We start from the raw sequence: 17,027 nt of genomic DNA, 5'->3' as shown, positions 1-17,027 counted from the left end.
GTAACGTATTGAGTAGTAGTGTTTTCCGCCATATGCTTAGAAGAATCTGAACTACCATCCTTGAACCATGCATGAGCATTATATTGAGTCTATACTACAGTTCCTATGATATAATTAATTTTAGTCTCAACTACTACAGTTCCTATGATATAATAGTTCTGAAGATTCCCCTAAGAAACTTCAGAGTCTTCTCTTTGATGATATATTTCAAACTTGTATACGTATGAGTGTTCGTGTAGTTTTAGAAACACACCTTTGTGATTTCGTTATAAAAGAATAGAAGTTAAGGAAATTTTATAATGAATGTATCGCGTTTTCATCATTCGCAAGTGCATGCACAGTTATATATATCATTATGAGCTATCGTAACTGTCAGATAAAACTTATTTGTATCAATACAATAAGTAGGGGCTTAATGTTACAAGTATAGATAATGTCATGTTTCTTGGGAGTTAATTTCACAGTTGTCCTCAGAGGCACCTTCTGGTATAGCAATTTGCACTGCATCCATTTCTGTGTTTTGACAAAAATCTTCATCATCGATGGGAACATTTGATTCAGCTTGACTAGATGGACTAGGTGCACAGTCTCTGCCTGGAGAGGCCTCATCTGCTTCTGAGTCAACATCGCGAGGACTAATATTTCCATTCTCATTTCCACTTTTTTTGAATATGTGACAATTCAAGTCTCTTTGATCAAATATCCTTGCCAAAACACGAATTATTCGCCATATTGAAGCACTTTGATCATTGTTTAACCAAATATGTTTGTGCTGATGTAAGAACGTGACAACAAAGATTAGGAGTGCTAGTAGGGAAGCAACTCCTGCAATGAGAAAAAGACCCCAAAAGCTTTCAAGTCCAAGACTGTTGCTAAAGGAAATATTTGCATAAGAATCTTGAGTACAGCTAACTTCTTTGAACCATGCATTCTCAAGTTTTCGCATTTTTTCTCCTTGAGTTATGTTTAGGATTGCCCTTGAAATGCCAGCTACATAAGGTGATCCTTTTGGAAATGCCTACAAATTCACCCCACGGAAGTCATTTTACTACTCTCAATCAGAAATATATATAAGAGAGAGAGAGAGAGAGAGAGAGAGAGAGAGAGAGAGAGAGAGAGAGAGAGAGAGAGAGAGAGAGAGAGAGAGAGAGAGAGAGAGAGAGAGAGAGAGAGAGAGAGAGAGAGAGAGAGAGAGAGAGAGAGATAACACAACTTACGTAGCCAAAACCACCTGTCTTAAATCTTGGTTCAACCATGACATACTTTAAACAACTATAGGTTGCAAGAAAGACCTTAACATAGGGAACTTCATCAAACGCAGCATCAATGCCACCATTTTCAGTTCCTTTTATGAAAAGCTCATTGCATTCTTCAGCTGAATGATAAGGAATGAGCTGATAATCTGGAAAACTTAAGCCCTTCAAGATTCCATAAACAAAAGAACGTTTAGGATAGCCAACATTCATCTTATTCTTTAGAAGTTGGTTAACATCTGTAATAGCTGGGGTTAGTTGTTCAACTGTTAAGAATGAAGTTAAACTTGCGGTGTAACTTTGAACCACAATTAGAACAACAAAAACCCATACAACCACCACAAATCTACCCAAGTTGCTCACCACTTTCTCTCCTGTCATCAAAATGAGATAGTTAGCAATAAGGGTCATAATGAATTGTAGTTTTAGCGCGTGTATGCGTGCACGTGTGTTTGATGAGTGAGACAAGACTTACTATGAGCATAGACCATAGTTGAGAAGGAAAACCATAAGCTTGTGCCAATTTGATGAGAGGGTGGTCCTCTAAAATCGTTGTTTATTCTATGTTCAAGAACCCAAACAACAAATCCAATGAATAAAAATGAACAAGCTGTTGTTACCCAAAGTTGCCATGTCAATGGCTTCAAAAAGGCCCATGCATTTTTCTTCCTGTTGTCTTTCATTGAAACAACCATTGTTACACCAGATTCTGTGTATGGCATTGTGAAATCAACATAGTTGGATCTGTTTGCAAGGATTGTTATATCCCCCACTACCGCATCATATTTCTGTCAATCCAAATAGAGAAAGTAAGCATTGCAAGCTGCCCATGTGCCAAAGGTTTTCAAAAAAGTTATCCCACGCACTGATGGGATATGTTTCTCCCCGGTTAACATTTCACAGGAGAAATGGAGAGGGAGCAGTTCTAATCCTCAATATTAAAGTTTTCAGCAATCATATTCTTACAATCTATCTTACACCAAATACATACATTGATACACTAAAACCTGGACAAATTTCACAATTGTACTAACCACAAAAATGTACATATTAATCACTTATTTTATGTTATAATTTATTAATCATTTTCACTACTACATTAACCAATAAAATACATACTATTAACCATGTTCTGACACTAAATTATAAATGTATTAACCAACTTTATTTCACTATTTAAATTTTTTTTTTTATGTTTAAGAACTCATTGACCAAGTTATGATTTGTATTAACCAACTTTATACTTAATATTAACTAAAGTTAATTTACTACGTAAGATTTAATATCAGAACACTCGATAATCAAATTCTGAACTATATTAACCAATTTATAACACTCAATTAACCAACTTTAATTTATAACTTAAAACTATTTTTTTATGTCAGATATATATTAACCAAACTCTAAACTATATTAACCAAGTTTTGATATTTCATTAACTAAATTAATTTTTTTAAAAATCAAAAAATAAATCAAAAAATTAAAATAATAAAAAATACACTATTCACGTATTTGTAAACAATGTATTGGGTGTAGGTGTATGATTTGGTGTAAGGATATCATTTCTCTAAAATTTTATCTCTCCTTTCTTATTATATTTAGAATTATACCACATGGAATTTTCAAGGGGGGAATCCTCTCCCAATACTAATATTTTTTATGTCACCCTCTTCAGAGTAATTTATTATAAGATCTTCTTCATATTTTTAATTATATTAATTATTTATAATTATTATTGTTCCATTATTAAATTAAAATTAATGTTGGTCGATGACGTAGGATTCTAGAATTAGTAGTGCCGATCTTCGGCAAGGTGGTATAGGGTGGACCTGCAAGGTTAGCACTCCAATACTCAAGTCAGTTACAAAGTTCAAGATGAGTATTTTGAAAAGTGGAGATCAGAAAAGTGTACATTGAATCTCACGTGAGGTGACTATATGCGTTTGATAATCTTGATTGGCCTCGTGTGTAATTGGACCCTTTATTGGGTCTTTGGTCGGTCCTAAATAGTCTCCCCTTGACTTGTTTAACATATATTAATCAGGAAGTCTTTTGGATTTCTGGTCAACCTCTGATGTTCATGTCCGACCATAGAGAGACGCAAGAAGTTTGTAGGTCAACTATTAGAATAGTGGAAAACATGTGCATTAAATACTCTCTCATCATTGAGACGTTTTGTTACTCCCTTTAAGCACATGGCTCTAGGTCTTTAGGTTAGGGTGTGGCTTCGAGTACATTTGAATCATCAATGCTTCTTACAAAAAGGCCACTTCACTCCCTTTAGATTTCCTTTAACTTCTAATATGGACTGTTGATTTGCGACTAATTTCCTTATAAAAGGATGGATCCTGATCAAGTGCCTATTTTGCTTCATTTTTTTCAAAGTTTGCTCTCTCTCCTCTTAGGTTCACTGTCTTGTTTACTTGCTCTGGCGCCTTAAACCTTTTATTGCTTCATTGTTTGTGGGTCGTTCTTCTCTCTTCATCCTCTTTTCAAAGTACATTATCGTCTTTTTCTCGTGATTTGTTATGGTTAACCTAAGAGATGTACCCATAAGCAATGCTATTGAGCTTGCTAGTGATGAGTCTTCATCGTTTGCGGGACTTTAGAATACGAAACCCGTAGACATCTTCAATGGAATTAAATTTCCCTTCCCTACCCCGAACACTCACAATGGTAACTCATGGTCGGGGTTGGATTCTTCCAATGAAGAGGGCAATTTGATGAGTGACGTTGTGGAATTTTATAATTTTTTAGCTTCTTCCTCGGGGCCGGTGAGTTGTACAAATAACGCTAGAAGGTTCTGATTTCCGGACCACATTGATGAGAAGGATAGCTCTTACTCAGTCTCGTACATCTCCGTTACTTATGAGGAGAAATCTATGAAGGCGATCTTACTTTCAATTTCTAACAAGGCAACCATTTATAGGGATTTTGCAGGCGCAAAGTTTGTTGAGGGTGAGGGAAAATATATTTGGTATTTGATTTTTCTATGTTTTATTTTCATTTGAAGTTGACCTTTATTGCACTTACCCCGTCAATTTTTTTCTGTTTCAGATGAGATCAAGATAGAGAGAGAAGAAGGTTTCCAGCTTTCGGTTAACCTTACTCCATTTAAAAACCCTACTCATCCCATAAGCGAGGGTGGAGATTATTTATATGAGGAGGGAATCCTTATGCATTTGGAAGCTACTCGGCTGCCCTCCTAGTGACAAAGTAAGAAAAACAATGATAGGCCTTCCGCTTTGGATGGGGCCAAAAAAGATTATGGCAAGGCGTCTGCTTGAGGAAATACCGCTAAGAAGATGAGGTTTTGTGGGACAATTTTGGGAATCCTCCCCTCCAATTGTCCCCAATATTCGTTGGTCGAGTGCCTCAGACTACTTCAATGATAAAGGCATGTGTAACCGCTAAATATTATTCTCATTTACGCAACCTCTCTAAAACAGGCAAGTCGGGGTTGCTGGCAGTGCCAACCTTTCAAATGTTACGGAAGACTTCCATCATGAATTTAATTGATGCCCCTTCTCGAGAGGTTGAGTTTTTTAGGAAGAGCTGTATAGGCTCCACCAATGCTTGGATCGAATTTCTTCCTGTTGAGTGCAAGTGTGAGTGATTAAAGTCACCCATTGCCTATGAATGGGCGGAATGTTGGATTTATAAGAGAGATGACCCATTTACCTAACACCTTAAGGTTTTAGGTTAAGATGTGGCTTTTCTCTCTCTCTCTCTCTCTCTCTCTCTCTCGTGGTCCTGGAGCATTGGTCCCGTTGGTGCTCCTGACTCTCCCGTACTCTCTAATAGTGGTATCAGAGTCGTGGTTCGGCTTTGTGGGGGAGCGAGATATAGATCCGATGTAGGATCCTGTTATAGGATGTGCGGGACTCATACTTGTGGAGAAGAATATTGGGTACAAGTGTGAATGATTAAAGTCCCATATTGTCTAAGAATGGGTGGAATGTTGGATTTATAAGAGAGATGACTCATTTACGTAACACATTAAGATTTTAGATTGAGATGTGGCGTCTCTCTCTCTATATCTCTATCTCTCTCTATCTTGTGGTTCTAGAGTATTGGTCCTGTTGGTACACTCTACTCCGCTGGATTTCCTAACACTCATTTCTTGGACGAGGTGTACTTACACGAGTCTCTTATTACCTTGGTCGATCGGGTGGCTGAACTTGAGGCCTTGCTTAAATAGGAAAATAAGGATCCTCCAGAAGTAGAGCTTTCCCTGAAGGCCTCGTCCTTGAGTATCTTGGTTGCTGGAACGGAGCTTAAAGAGGAGGAAAATGCCCACTCGATGGAACTACATACTTTTCTAGAGGATTTAGCCAATTTTGACAAGTAGCTGCTAGATCTTTGAGATGAGGGTCTGGATGAAACCGCCCTCAAGATATTATGAACCAGCTCGTGTTGTTTGTTCCTAATGTTTGAGCACTATATGATTCTTTGAAATTTGTTCTCAAAATTTTTTGTTGTAATTTGTAATTATTCATTGTTTTGTAAACTAAAAGATGTTATTGCAATGTTTTACTTATTGTGCTTAGCTTTGTTGACTTTGTGTATTGTATTTTTTGCAATTGGACATGTTATATCTTTATCACACCAACTTACCCCTTTATGGGAATCTGAGTGGTCTGGTAAGGACTTTCTGATTACTATCAGGAAATTTCTCCGCATCACAAAGGACTTTCCTTGGCCAAAGGGTGGCCCCCGTCCCTGGCCAAAGGATGAACCCTTGTCCTTGCGCCTAGATTATGACCTAGATTGAGGTGGATGTCTCTTGCGCTCCACTACCTACGCTCTTGGAGTAGCTAGCTCGTAAAGAAAGGTGCGTGAGTAGTGTAGAAATGTGTTAGTTTTTCTAGCCTCCTGTTTCCAAGAGCACGTAGGCGGCTTCCTCCTTCTCTTAGTATCTTGACACAAGGTTAGATATGCCTCTTTTATATAATATTCCTTCAATCATAGTATACAAACCATATCTTCTTTTTACCAAGATAGCCTTGACTGGGTCATACAAGAGAACCCATGGTTCAATATACACTAGAATTTGAGACATCCAAGAGGGGGGGGTCGACATTGTTATGGCTGACTCTATGTTCTTCAGAGCTTTAATTCTCAAAGCTTTCATAGTTTCCTAGACCAAAGAATGATTAATTTTAGGGCTTCTTGTGCTTGCTAACCTGTAGAGTACGTCGACCCAAGTGTTCTCCTCCCAAGGAACATGACCAATCTCATACGTTTTGAACCTCTCTAACTTCTATTTAGCTAGCCTGAAGTGTCGTTGTAGTAACTGGTCTTTATCATGAGCCTTTCATCTGATCTAGGAGACGGCCAACTTAGAACTCGTCTATAATCACATTGACTCTACTTCCACGGCTCTTAGACGATGCGCCCATGAATATTATCCAAGTATCAACTGGCTCCACTGGGATGGAAGTCATTTCGGCTAAGAAATCGACGAATAGTTGGGCTTTCATGCCTTCCTATATTCAAAATATACTTTGAACTTCGATAATTCGATAGACCATTTTGTCTAACCCACAACCAAATTTGAACGATTAAGTGCTTGCTTCATAGGCATGTTTGTTTAAACAATTATAGAATGTGCAGGGAAGTACCTTCGAAGCTTTCTCAGCGCGGTTACCAAAGCCAAATCCACTTTCTCTATCTCCTGGTAGCGTGTATACGATCCTGCTAGAGCCGTCGATATGAAGTACATCAGAATTTAGTTAGAATCTAGTTCTCAAATCAGGACATCACTTGCCATTTCCTTCGAGACTTCGAGATAAGGTTTCTCCAAGAAGTGGTCGTGTGATTACTGATGGTTTGGCTAGTGCTTTCTTGAGTGACTTGAATGCTCTTTCAAATTCATGTGTTCATTCGATCTTCACCTCTTTCCTCAACAACATATAGAAAATAAATTAATGTTGGGTGGATTTTAAAATGAACATGTTTAAAGCAATTAGCATATCGTTCAACTTCTAAACCTCCTTCTTCAAGGTTAGGGCATTCGTCTGAACCACCATTTTACACTTGTCAGGGTTGGCTTCAATTTTCCTCTCTGTTAAGTAGAAATCCAAGAAATTTTCTGCTCTCACTCCAAATACTTCAATTGATTGAGCTTCATGTTATATTGTCAAACTCTTTTGAACACCCACTAGAGGTGTTGATCATGGAACTCTTATTGACCATACATTACAATCATATCGTCCATGTATACTTTCAGTGTCTCACCTTATCTTCCCAAAAGACCTTATTCATCATCCTTTGATATGTCACGCCCATATTCTTCAATCTAAAAGGCATGACATTGTGTTGGTAATTAGCTTGCTCGGTTATGAAGTTCATATTCTTTCTGTCGGGTCCGATCATAGATATCTAGTAATACCAAGATTAATCATCCATGAATGATAGTAGTTTGTATTCTGTCGAGTTATCTGCATGTTTGTCGATATTCGGCAGCGGGCATGAGTCCTTCGGGGATGCTTTATTGAGATCATTATAGTATACATAAATCCTCCACCTTCGTGAGGCTTTCTTAACCAATACGGCATTGGAAATACACTCTAGGTATTTCACCACAAAAATGAAATTTCTGTCTAACATGTCGTTCATTTTGCTAGTGGTAGCTTTGGCTTTATTCGAGGACTGCCTCCTTCTTCGTTGAGATACGAATCGGGTGTTAGGTTCAACTTTTAATTGATGACAGGCCACCATAGGGTCAAAGTCGAGATCTCGTGTGGGGATATAGTGAAATGATTTGTGTTCGCCCGGAATCATTTGATAAATACGGACTTTACTTCAGAAAGAAGCTAGGATCCTATCTTTACCGACCAGACGGAATTATCATCGAGCAGAACAACTTCAAGACCATCGTCTAGTATAGGTCTAGGAATCTTATTGCAAGTTGGTCTCTCCTTTGCCGTCTGGTATCAATCATTGCTTGGAAGAGGTGCTCTAGTAACGGATTTGTGTTGAACAATATCACAACTACAAGGCTATATAAGCCTAACACTACCAACACTCAAGGTACACTTTTTATAACCCTAAAAATCACTACTGCCTCTAATAGCTACTAGCTTGAACGTCAGAGCGTTTGCAGGTACCATCCATTAATATAAATTATCAATAAATCTAATAGTTCCATCAATTTTTTAATTCATGTGATTTTATAAAGACGATTTAATATCTAGGAATATATATGATATTAGTAGAAATTTTAATATTATCAAGTTCTCTTCGGGAGTTTGAAAGGGAGGGAAAGCAAAGCCTTTGAGAGGAGGGAATTAGAGAAAAACAATTAAAAAATATTTCATATTATTTTAAAATGATATATGTTATAGAATAATAGATAAATATTTATTATTAATATTATTTTATTTTTAAAATATTGTAATAACGTAAATTATAATTGAAGAATTTATGTAATTTTATAAAAAAAAAATCAAAATCTTCTTCTAATATAGTTTTTGAGTTCATCCAAAAATTTTTAAAAAATTGTATTATAAAAAAAACAAAAATGCTATTCTTACACTCCAAACATACACTACACCGTATGTCCGTACGGTACGGACGTATATCCGTACCGTACGGACGTACTATTCATGTACGGACGACACTATTCACCGTCCGTACATGAATAGTAAAATATTAAATTAATATTTTTTTACAAAAAAATAATTTTTTTTTATGTTTTTTAAAAAAATATTTGACGGATTTACCTACGAATTTGACAATATCTGCGGATTTACTTGCGGATTTATCTACGGATTTGACAATACCTGCGGATTTACTTGCGGATTTACCTACGAATTTGACAATACCTGCGAATTTACTTGCGAATATACCTACGAATTTAGGTAAATCCGCAAGTAATGTTAAATGTAGGTAAATCCGGAAATAAATCTGCAGGTATTGTCAAATAATTTTTTACAAACAGTAAAAAAAATTATTAAAAAAAATTATTAAAAAAAAATTAAAAAAAAAAATGTAAAAAAAAAATATTAATTTAATATGTTACTGTTCATGTACGGACGGTGAATAGTACCGTCCGTACATACGGTGTCAAATACGGTGTAAGAGTACGGCGGTGTAAGTATAGCATTGCTGTAAAAAAAAACCTAAAAATCCATAATAAACATTCACCTTTATGAGAGGGTTATTGAAAAGGAATATATGAAAAAGAGTACATACCCCATGATAAAGTTGAATGATCATCTCCTCATAGGTTCCTATCTTGTTCTGACCATCAGGCATTGTAAATGGAACAAATTCATAATATGGTAAGGGATAAATTTCTACCGCAGCTTTGAAGACATCAATGGAAAAACCTGTGACTTGTATTGAATTGGTACTATGATCAAATGTTGCTTCCACAAAGTCAGTGTGGTTATGATTTTTTTGTAAAGGAACTCCTATCCTCAGTTTCCTCCCAATAATAGTTGGAATTTCCCATCCCTTTGGAATAGAGGACATATCCCCTGGCCATATGATTGATCCAAGATCATTTTGAGAACTAGAATATATGCTATTATTGCTTATTAGGCCTTTTGTGTTTAAACTCTTAGACAACCCATTATGTAGTGTCCAAAAACCAACCCTCTTTTCACCATCACCAAACATATTAATTATCTCATATATTGATGTTTGTAACTTCCCCTCAACGACATTAAAATCACCACTGAGACCATTAAATCTAATGTTCAACAAAGCTTCACTCAATTTCTCACCATTTTTTGTAAAACCAACTCTCTCAATAGCCATTGCTAATGCAATTGCTGCATCATAAGCCCATATACCAAAAATGTTCAAATTTGTGTCAACAAGTGTTGGATTGTCACTTATGAATTTTCGTTTCCATTTTTTACTAAAATCATCTAGCTTTTTTGTTCTTGGAATGTAAGTCCTAACACCAATTACTCCTTCCATTGATTCCCTCTCAGAAAAATTCAATGAATTGAATAAGTTAGTCATACCATCAGTTACTATCCAAACATAGCCTTCACCCATCATCCCAATTTTTTTCGCTAAGGTAAAAAGTCTAGATCCAAGAGTTGGTGACATGTGCACAATAAATACTCTAGTTGGTATCGTAGTCATTATTTTATAAAGCTTTTGAGTGATAATATCATCTGTGGCTGAAAGAGAAATTGCACTAAGATAAGGAACTTGAATATTTTCTTGTTGAAGAACATTGGTTAAATAGGGAATGAGTCCTTCACCAAAACTATTTTCAACATAAATGGGGACTACTTGTTTCCAACCAAAAGCTTGAATAATTGAGGTGATGGCATTCACTTGAGCTGAATCGGTTTGTGATATTTGGAAAAAATATGGACTTTGAAGTGATGCAAGTGAAGGACTTGTTGCAGAAAATGTTACAATGGGAACTTGTTCTTTCTCTCCAAGTTGAATCACATAATTTGCTTCCATTGTTGTTGTTGGTCCAATGATGGCTTGCACTTTCTCATTTGTTATGAGATCACGAACTGTTCATCACAAATTCAGTTATTATCAAATTTATTAAGAAAAAAGGAACATATACAATGTTAGTGTAGACTAGATTTACATTGATGTTAAATTAAAATCCAAAATGTTATAACATGACTTCATAGTTAATGTTTAGACCTAAAGAATTGAAGAACATGTCAAGACAAAATAAATAAGACAAGTGATTAATAGATAGTCAAGCCTCTCTGAACTGATATCAAATATATCAGAGTCGATTACGATCTCCAAGAATTTAAACTCAGTCTAAACTCAATCAGTGGCGGAGCCAGAAATTTTAGACAGTCTGGGCAAAAACTTTACACCGTTGATTATTCACCTGTTTTATTTTTTACACCCTATTTTTACTAATTTTGCCCCTAATTTTGTCTCCGATTTTGTCTAAAAATCGACTATTAAATTGGGGGGTGTACAAAGAAAATAGGGGTTGAGCCTGGGCGCCTGCCCAGGCTAGCTGGGCCTTGGCTCCGCCCCTGAACTCAATATAATTGGGCAATATAATCATGTTCCATGATGGTAGCACCAATAATCAAAGAAGGAAGAGGTTAAGGAACCATAATTCAAAGAAAGGCGTGCATATAAGGATATACAATAAATGAAGCATGCCCCAAAATAGCTATTCCATTTAATAAAACATTAAGTGTGACTTAATCATGAGATCACATTACACATAAGGACATTATTCTTAAAGTATATGTTGACGAGTTTATTACGAAGTGAGAAATTTATATGAGTATATTGATGATCGCATCTCGTTAATCATAAATAAAGAGTTATCAAGTCTTCACATAGGTATGATATTAGGATTGATATAAATACTAGATTAATCTACTATGAGAATACTACGTAGAATGTTACTTATGAGTCATGAGTTATTCTCATGAGGGTAGTGGTGTATACCTTCCTTCTACCTGAAGCCACTATGAACCCTATATGTGAAGTTGAGTAATTTATTATCGATCAAACAATATTCGTAGTATGATAAACATAAAGATGTCCACAAATCATGGTGAGGGACATTAGTGTCCTAGATAATAATTGTCCAATATTGAACTAGACAAGAGTGACATGGTCTATGCCTTGTGTTAAATATAGACATAAAGGCAAAAGAATATACACATAAACATTATCACATCAAGATTTTTCAGATCACGTGACATTTTTGTGACTTGGGATATATATATATATATATATATATATATATATGTGTGTGTGTGTGTGTGTGTGTGTGTGTGTGTGTGTGTGTGTGTGTGTGTGTGTGTCAACGTCACGAGAACCTACAATGTCATACATGTAAGGAAAGATTGAGGAGGAAAAATAAATAAGTGAAGCTCTTTCGGTTGTGTGGTCTCTAATGGACTAGTGTTAATTAGAGAAACTTGATACACCATAAGGTAAGATGCTTAAGTGTAATATGGAACATCATAAGGCACCGTGTACTTAAGTGGAATATGGAAGAAAAAAGGTACAGTGTACTTAAGTAAAATAAGGAACATCGTAAGGTACAAAGTACTTAACTAATATACGGCTGTAAGATATGTGATCCAATACAAAAAACATGGGTCAGTTGCATGGTCTAATAAAAAAACACATGTCAAATTATTGTATCATGTATTCAAGCCTTGGACACTAACTGGATGTCTTATGGGCATAATTTTTAAAATATATTGTGCTTCATTTAAAAGGCATAATCGAAGATAGATGCAAGGAAAATTGTGACTATCAATTTCATACTACATCAAAATATTTATAGCTTTGGTAACCTTGTAAAAATTACGACTAGCTAAGGAACAATGTTCAGTATCGATCAAGTGGTTGCCTTCATAGACAAATTGGGAATAAAAACCATCATATTTTTCCTTACTACGCTCAAGCCTATTAGAAAGTCGAGGCAATCAATTGAATCTTCATTGATTTAATTAAGAAAAACATGGATGGCAAGTCTAGAAAATGGCATGAAATTGAACATGTCAGTCGAAATCGACAAGACATGTGATTAATAGATAGATGAAATCCTCTTTGTTGAATGCGAGTCAGACGAATTTTATCTAAGTTAGAACTAAATCTATTGGATCAATCATGGTTGCAAAGATTTTGTACTCAATATGAACACAATAGAACTAAATAAGGTGGCCTTAAAATCATTTTTCTATTAAACATAATAAAACATAATATCTTCGCTAATTAAACAAAGAGAACTAAAATGACACGTTTTAAAAAGTTAATGGATCAATATAAACTTTTTTAAAATTAAGGGATGAAAATGAACCTTGATGCTAAAATATGGGACTAAACAGAATATTAAACCTAATAATTTTATGATAGAAAAATTCATATACAATGAATTATATCTATCTATATGTACTTTATTCTTTTAATTTATAGCAAATTGATCATGGATTTCTGCTGATAGTCTTGCTAATATTAGTTTATACCATCTCAAATAGCATTTGTTATTATTTTTTTTGGATTTATAGCTATTTTATCCTCTGTCATATGGGACGATTCCTAAAAACAACCCTATTATAACAGGAATTTGGTCAACAAAATTGATGATGTGGCCTTGTTGGTTGTTAGTAGATGCCCTTACCACTAGGCTAGTTTTTCTTGTTTAATAACTTTCATCAATTTACATAACTACTATTTATTTCCAAAATGAACTACTATTTATTATTTATTACATGAGTATTATTTTAATTGTGTACTATTTATTCCAAAATAAATACGTTAATATTATATAGTATATATCCCAAAATAAAAATGTTACTTTACATAATATATTATAATTAAAAATTGAAAATAATAAAATTATAATAAATTAAAAATATAAATAAAATTAAAATTATTAAACATTCATTATTTTAATATTTTATAATAATTATTAATAAAATTGAAAGTGTTAAAAATATTTAATAAAATTATTAAATATCAAATTATTAAATAAAAGGAAAATACTAAATATGAAAAATATGTTTCTTGATATCATTAATAATAAACTGAAAGTAAATAAAATAAAATATAATTAAATATATTTACTTAAAAATTGTTATTTAAAAATAACTAATACATATTTATATATTTCAATATGTATTTACGTTTAATTTATTTTTATTTATTTAATATTAATTTTATTTACTTTTAGTTTATTAAATATATTTTATTTACTTTCAGTTTACTATATTTTGATATTTATATAATATAATATTAAAATACTATATTCAAATAGAGTTTAAAGGTAGTGCACTGACCGTGTAAACTAATTTTAAACATACATCCAATCAAAATCCTTACACTTGCCATGTCATATAAGTTTTTTTAAATTAAAATTGTGTTTTAATTGGATACATGGTTGTGATTGGTTGACAGTGTATAACTATTTTACACTGTCAGTGCATATCCTCTTTTCTCATTCAAATATTATATATATTAAATATTTTAAGAGTTTAAAGATAGTGGACTGACAGTGTAAACTAACTTTACACATACGTCCAATCAAAATCCTTACATTTGCCATGTCATATTAACTTTTTTTAAATTAAAATTTTGTTTTAATTAGATACATGGTTGTGATTGGTTGACAGTGTAAAAATATTTTACACTGTCAGTGCATATCCCTTTTTCTCGTATTTTAATATTTCAATTTATTAAAAAATATATTTTGAAAAAATAATTACGTTTAATATTTTAATTATTTTATATTTTAATAAACTGAAATAATATATTCAAATATTATATTTACTTTTAATTATTAAAATGAAATAATTTTTCCATTATTTTAAATTTATTATTATTTTATTATTTTCAATTATTAAACTTAAAATAATTATATTATTTTATATTTTATTACTATTATCTTATTATTTTTCATAATAGTTATTATTATTATCTGAAATAATTTATTATTTTATATTTTATTATTTTTCAAGTAATTTATTATTTTATTATTTTATTATTAAACTTAAATTTATTAATTTTTCAATTATTTTAAGTATTATATTTTATTATTTATAATAATTCCCATGTAATTTTAATTTTTTAAATAAATGTTAACTATATATACTGTTGAGGAGGAAAAAAAACATAAAAAGCAAATTGCTCTAGTTGTAGGCACTCTTAGATTCATGAGCAGGGTCATTGGTTCAAAACCTTATAGGGTTGTTTTAGTTATGATATTATCTTTTGTTGCCTGATAATATATATATAATTAAAATTATTTATGGTTTAAAATTTTATTCAATATTAATTTTAAATTAAATTTAATATTTGTTTAAAATCAAATTATCAGAAAACTCTTAAATAAATCTTAAGAAATAAAATATAAATTAATCTTACCTTAATTTTTTATTAAAAATACTATAATTTATATGCATGCAAAATGAAAAGGTGCAATAAGTAATAGTAAGTAATTACCTTGTTCAGCTGCAGTGACGATGTCCCTATGAGAGTCCCTGATGATGATTTGAATTCTAGTTTTGTAGTGAGAATGAGAATGATAGAAATCTGAGAGTGCCATGTTGATGCAGCTCAATCCTATCTTCCCAACAGTTCCATTGCTAATATCAAGTACAGCTCCAACTTTCACTACAGTACTCTCGTTTCTAATATGTGCCATTCCACCCAACAAGAGACTTAGACACCAACATGTAACAATCAATATCATAAATGGATGACTATTTTTCTTCACCGCCATTTCGATCTTAATTTAGGTGTATGTGGTGGCTAAGTAATAACCAATGAAAGCATAAACCTCCTTGATTTATATTTTTATGGTTGTGGCTTGCACCAAGTACTTCCAATTCTTTGAAACTCATAAAGCATCTTCATCCGTTGAAAAGTAAGCACACGACACATTCAACATGATATCCACGCGTATTTAATAATACCCCCTCCGTCTCAAAATTAGTGTCATAGTTGACACTTTCACACCGAGATTAAAAAAAATGTAATAAATAAAAGAGAGAGAATGACAATTTTACCAAATTATTCTTATTTTTTATTGGTATATTCTTATCATCATTAATGTAATGTGAGAGAAATAGTAAATGAGGAGTATTAGTTAGAGGGTACAATTGAAAGATAAAAATAAAAAATTGTATTGTAAACTAAAATGAGACAAATAATTTTTACAAATGTGACATATTTATTTTAGGACAGAGAATACTTTATTTAATTTAAATATCTAAATGGTCATATGAGTATTATTATTATTTGGTTTTAATTTTTGTAGTTTTCTTTGTTCTAGTAAGTATTTTAATAATCTTTGAAAAATTGATTTATATTAAAATTGATCATGTAATATTTAGAAAATAACACAACCAATAGAAAAAAAAACTTAACAAAAAGATAAAAAGAACGACTCAAGCAAATAAAGATCGGCCGCTTATGATTTAAGTTAGAGTTTTTACCGTCCGAACCACCATCAACATATTAAAATCCACAAAGTGAAACAATAAATAGCATAATCCACTAACCTACCTCAAAATCAGGCGAAGATCAACCTCAAAATCAGGCGAACATTTGATCTGCTATAAGTTAATGAAGAGGTCAAGGTTTTGAAGCTAATCAGAGTACAAGCATAAGTTCATCCCTAATTTGTTGAGAAAAAATTTTCAAATTAAAAAAATATTTTTCTTCTCCACCTCCTTTACAACCAAACAACCCATAGTCTTAGCCCTATCACCTAAAGAATGACTCAAAAAGAAGCTTATTGTCACTAGAAAGAAACATTTGCAAACTCAACCACTAGAAGATCTTATATCACACACTAGTATCACTATATTCATTTCTTAACATTCTACCATTTCATTTTTTCTAGTTTGCTTATTGTATTAAATGCATATTGCTACATAAATCGTGTTGAGAAAAACTTGCATGGATACAAACCTAAATCCTTAGGTTTTGTTTGCGAGTTTGGAAGGAAAGGGAGAGGCGGGGTTTGGAAAATAGGAAGTATTGGATGAAAAGAATAGAAAGATATATTTTGGGTAGGAGGGTTTTGGAAGGTTTGATTTTATTTATAACACCAAAAATCCCCTAAAATGGAGGAACTCAAAAATTGTATTGAATGAGGGTTTTGGAGGATTTGGAGGGCTTACATAAATTTTTCAAATATCTTTTAGGTTGTTAGAGTATTCTGAAAATTAAAAATATAGTAATGATAATGACTCTTTTATCATTCTAAATAAAATAATTTTTTTCAAAAAATATCAAATATTTTCCTATATTTCGTTAAAATTTTGTTTTCGAAAGTCTTCTCCTCCC

At 32.8% G+C, this 17,027-nt stretch overlaps 1 protein-coding gene across 1 annotated transcript; it reads right to left on the bottom strand.

The window, feature by feature from the left end:
* Positions 1-315: 315 nt before the first annotated feature.
* LOC131660705 (glutamate receptor 2.7-like) lies at positions 316-15,585 on the bottom strand. Its single transcript, XM_058930001.1, has 5 exons — positions 15,177-15,585; positions 9,453-10,747; positions 1,729-2,041; positions 1,218-1,627; positions 316-1,018 (listed from the first exon to the last, which is right to left on the bottom strand). The coding sequence occupies exons 1-5, from the start codon at positions 15,454-15,456 to the stop codon at positions 437-439; spliced, it is 2,880 nt and encodes a 959-aa protein (XP_058785984.1). The 5' UTR covers positions 15,457-15,585; the 3' UTR covers positions 316-436.
* Positions 15,586-17,027: the final 1,442 nt, after the last annotated feature.

Source organism: Vicia villosa, linkage group LG3 (assembly GCF_029867415.1).
Source record: "Vicia villosa cultivar HV-30 ecotype Madison, WI linkage group LG3, Vvil1.0, whole genome shotgun sequence".
Classification (NCBI taxonomy): domain Eukaryota; kingdom Viridiplantae; phylum Streptophyta; class Magnoliopsida; order Fabales; family Fabaceae; genus Vicia; species Vicia villosa.
This window is presented reverse-complemented; position numbering and strand designations above follow the sequence as displayed.

What these genes read in the sequence shown, in the direction of transcription:
- LOC131660705 (XM_058930001.1), bottom strand. Translation starts at nt 15,456, where the DNA reads ATGGCGGTGAAGAAAAATAGTCATCCATTTATGATATTGATTGTTACA. An exon ending in TCATTCAACTTTATCATGGG is followed by an intron (nt 2,042 to 9,452) that starts GTATGTACTCTT and finishes TTGGATTGACAG; the next exon opens with AAATATGATGCGGTAGTGGG. An exon ending in AGACAGGTGGTTTTGGCTAC is followed by an intron (nt 1,019 to 1,217) that starts GTAAGTTGTGTT and finishes GTGAATTTGTAG; the next exon opens with GCATTTCCAAAAGGATCACC.